Here is a 2,200-nt window from a genome sequence, read left to right as displayed (position 1 = left end):
ACTGTCACGCTGGCCCTGCCTGAGAGTCTGGTTACTGTCAAGTTCAGCTCCCTCCAAACAGGAAGATCAATCACCCTTTATTTATCAATGAAAAAAGACGTTTCACACTGGGCTTCATGCTGTGAAGGGACAGTTTTAAGGACTGTGAGTCGCATCTCAGTACACGTGGACTTGAATCCCAAGCCGTGGGTTTCCACAGGTGGCCGGAGCCCAGCGTCCGGGGAGGCTGCAGGAAGGTGCTCTGAGGGACAGCCAGCCACACAGCAAACCACCTGCAGAAGCAGGAAGGGAGGAAGACCACGGGCAACCAGAGGGAGGGGCAGCCTCTGGACAAACAAAACCCTAAGCTGCCCACAACAAACACAAGAGCTGTGATCACAGAAAGCGCAAACACGCTCACGTCACGGAGCGTCACGTGTGCGTGCCGTCGCTCGGTCACGGCCGGCCCCGGTGACCCTACGGGTGGCAGGCCAGCCGGCTCCTCTGCCCGAGGAACTGTCCAGGCAGGAACACTGGAGGGGCCGCCACTTCCCCTTCCTCGGGGGGTCTTCCCGACCCAGGGGTGGAAGCTGCGTTTCTGGCAGACAGCTTCTTTGCCGCTGCACCACTTGGAAGTGTCGTGCAAACAGCACCAGTAACAGGAATTATTCAAACAGGCAGCGTGCACGTATCCTCATTACACACACGCATTAGCAGCTCACACACGGTAATTTACACCGGCTTCATTACCGTCATCCTGTTCTACAGATGAAGAAACCCAAGAAGAGATGATACGCCATCTGCCAGTGTCCCACAGGTAATACATGGATGAGCCAAGATTCAAACGCAGGCAGGCCGTGCGGCAGAACCTGCAACTTACCAGGACCCGCTCGGCCTTTATCGGTGTTAGAAAACGACGCAGCATCGCCGCTAAGGCCTGGCGACACTTTCATGCAACAAGCCAGTGTCACCAACTGCTAAAGGCAAACCTGTGCGAACAACTGACATGACGTGTGTTTAATTAACGTAAGAAGACCGTGCTCATCCACAAACACTTAAAGAAATCATCAGACTCGTTTTTACTTTGAAAAATAAGTTCTAGACCTGATCAATAACTATTCTTAACGAGCCAACTGGTTCTTCACGTGTCAGCACCAGGCTAACCAGGGGGCGGAGGGTGAAAGCTCTGCCTGACGGGGGACGCTGTGGGAAGCCCCTGCTTCTGCCGCGGCTCGGGGAGCACAGGCAGGGGGTGCTGGAGGCCTCGGCAGACAGGGACGAGGTGCTAGGCGTGGCATCACATGCAGGAAGGAAAAGGAAGGCCACATGGCAGATGGGGCAGGAGAAGAAGGCTTCCACAGGCCCTGAGCGCCAGCAAATCCAGGGAGTCACAGAGGCAATGTTCAGTGAATCTTCTCGAGCAGGAAAGAAACCCAGGGGAGCACCGTGGCGGAGAGTAAGCCAGAGGGCGCCTTGTGAAGCAGGAGGAGGACGAAGAGCAGCAGGAGGAGCGTGGGCAGACAGAGCAGTGAAGTGGAGGGAGGCTACGCTCGCAGAGAAGAGCCCGCTCTCCGCAAGAACAGAGACGGGATTACGAATCTGCACTAGATTTCAAAGGCAGAGGAGTGACTGCAAACGGAGGCTGGGAAGGAGAAAGACAGGGCAAGGGCCCGGGAGGTGACCACTGAAGGCAGCCCGCGAGGGCGGGAGGCAGGCCAGCAGGGAAGCGGGCGTCTGTACACAGGGAAACCCTGAAGGCCAGGGAGGGAGGGGTACGAGGGCTCAGAGTACTCGACCTCCTACAAGCCAGAGAGTTAGATGTGGTGACGACCCGGGCTCCAGGGCAGAGACCTACATTCCAGGGTGCTCCATCACCAGCTCTGAGGCCTGGCACAGAACGGGCGCCCAGGAAGCATTCGCTGAGCAAATGGGTGCACGGCCTGGGCGGGGCACTGCAGCTTCTGCGTGGGGCTCTCACAACGCTGAGCTGAGAGCCTCTAAATGACACCTCTGAGGGTGGCCTTGACCTCCAGGGCTGCGGTGAGGAGAAGATGGAGTGACACCTGTCACTGAGCCAAGGACGTCCACGCTCCCTCCTGCTGACTGCGGCGCTGCAGTCGGCGTGGGCCGGGGTCTGGGCGGAAGGAAGAGGCCACACGGGGTCAAGGCGGGGGCACAGCTGGCACGCCAGCCGAGGAGGAAGTCCAGTACACAAAGAGGG

The 2,200-nt window shown here is 58.2% G+C and overlaps 1 protein-coding gene across 1 annotated transcript in view; it reads right to left on the bottom strand.

Annotated features, from left to right (window-relative positions):
* LOC105003606 (cytospin-A-like) overlaps positions 1-2,200 on the bottom strand; it is a 50,228-nt gene that overhangs the window by 20,243 nt on the left and 27,785 nt on the right. Inside the window, exons 4-6 of the mRNA XM_010860867.1 lie at positions 2,084-2,113; positions 1,835-1,866; positions 164-272 (exon numbers count right to left, since the gene is read on the bottom strand). Of these exons, the coding sequence (XP_010859169.1) occupies positions 164-272; positions 1,835-1,866; positions 2,084-2,113 (171 nt within the window). The remainder of the gene's footprint in view (positions 1-163; positions 273-1,834; positions 1,867-2,083; positions 2,114-2,200) is intronic.

The sequence above is a fragment of the Bison bison genome, unplaced genomic scaffold (genome assembly GCF_000754665.1).
Source record: "Bison bison bison isolate TAMUID 2011002044 unplaced genomic scaffold, Bison_UMD1.0 scf7180017857507, whole genome shotgun sequence".
Classification (NCBI taxonomy): domain Eukaryota; kingdom Metazoa; phylum Chordata; class Mammalia; order Artiodactyla; family Bovidae; genus Bison; species Bison bison.
The sequence above is the reverse complement of the archived record's forward strand: the minus strand, read 5'-3'. Positions and strand labels throughout refer to the sequence as shown.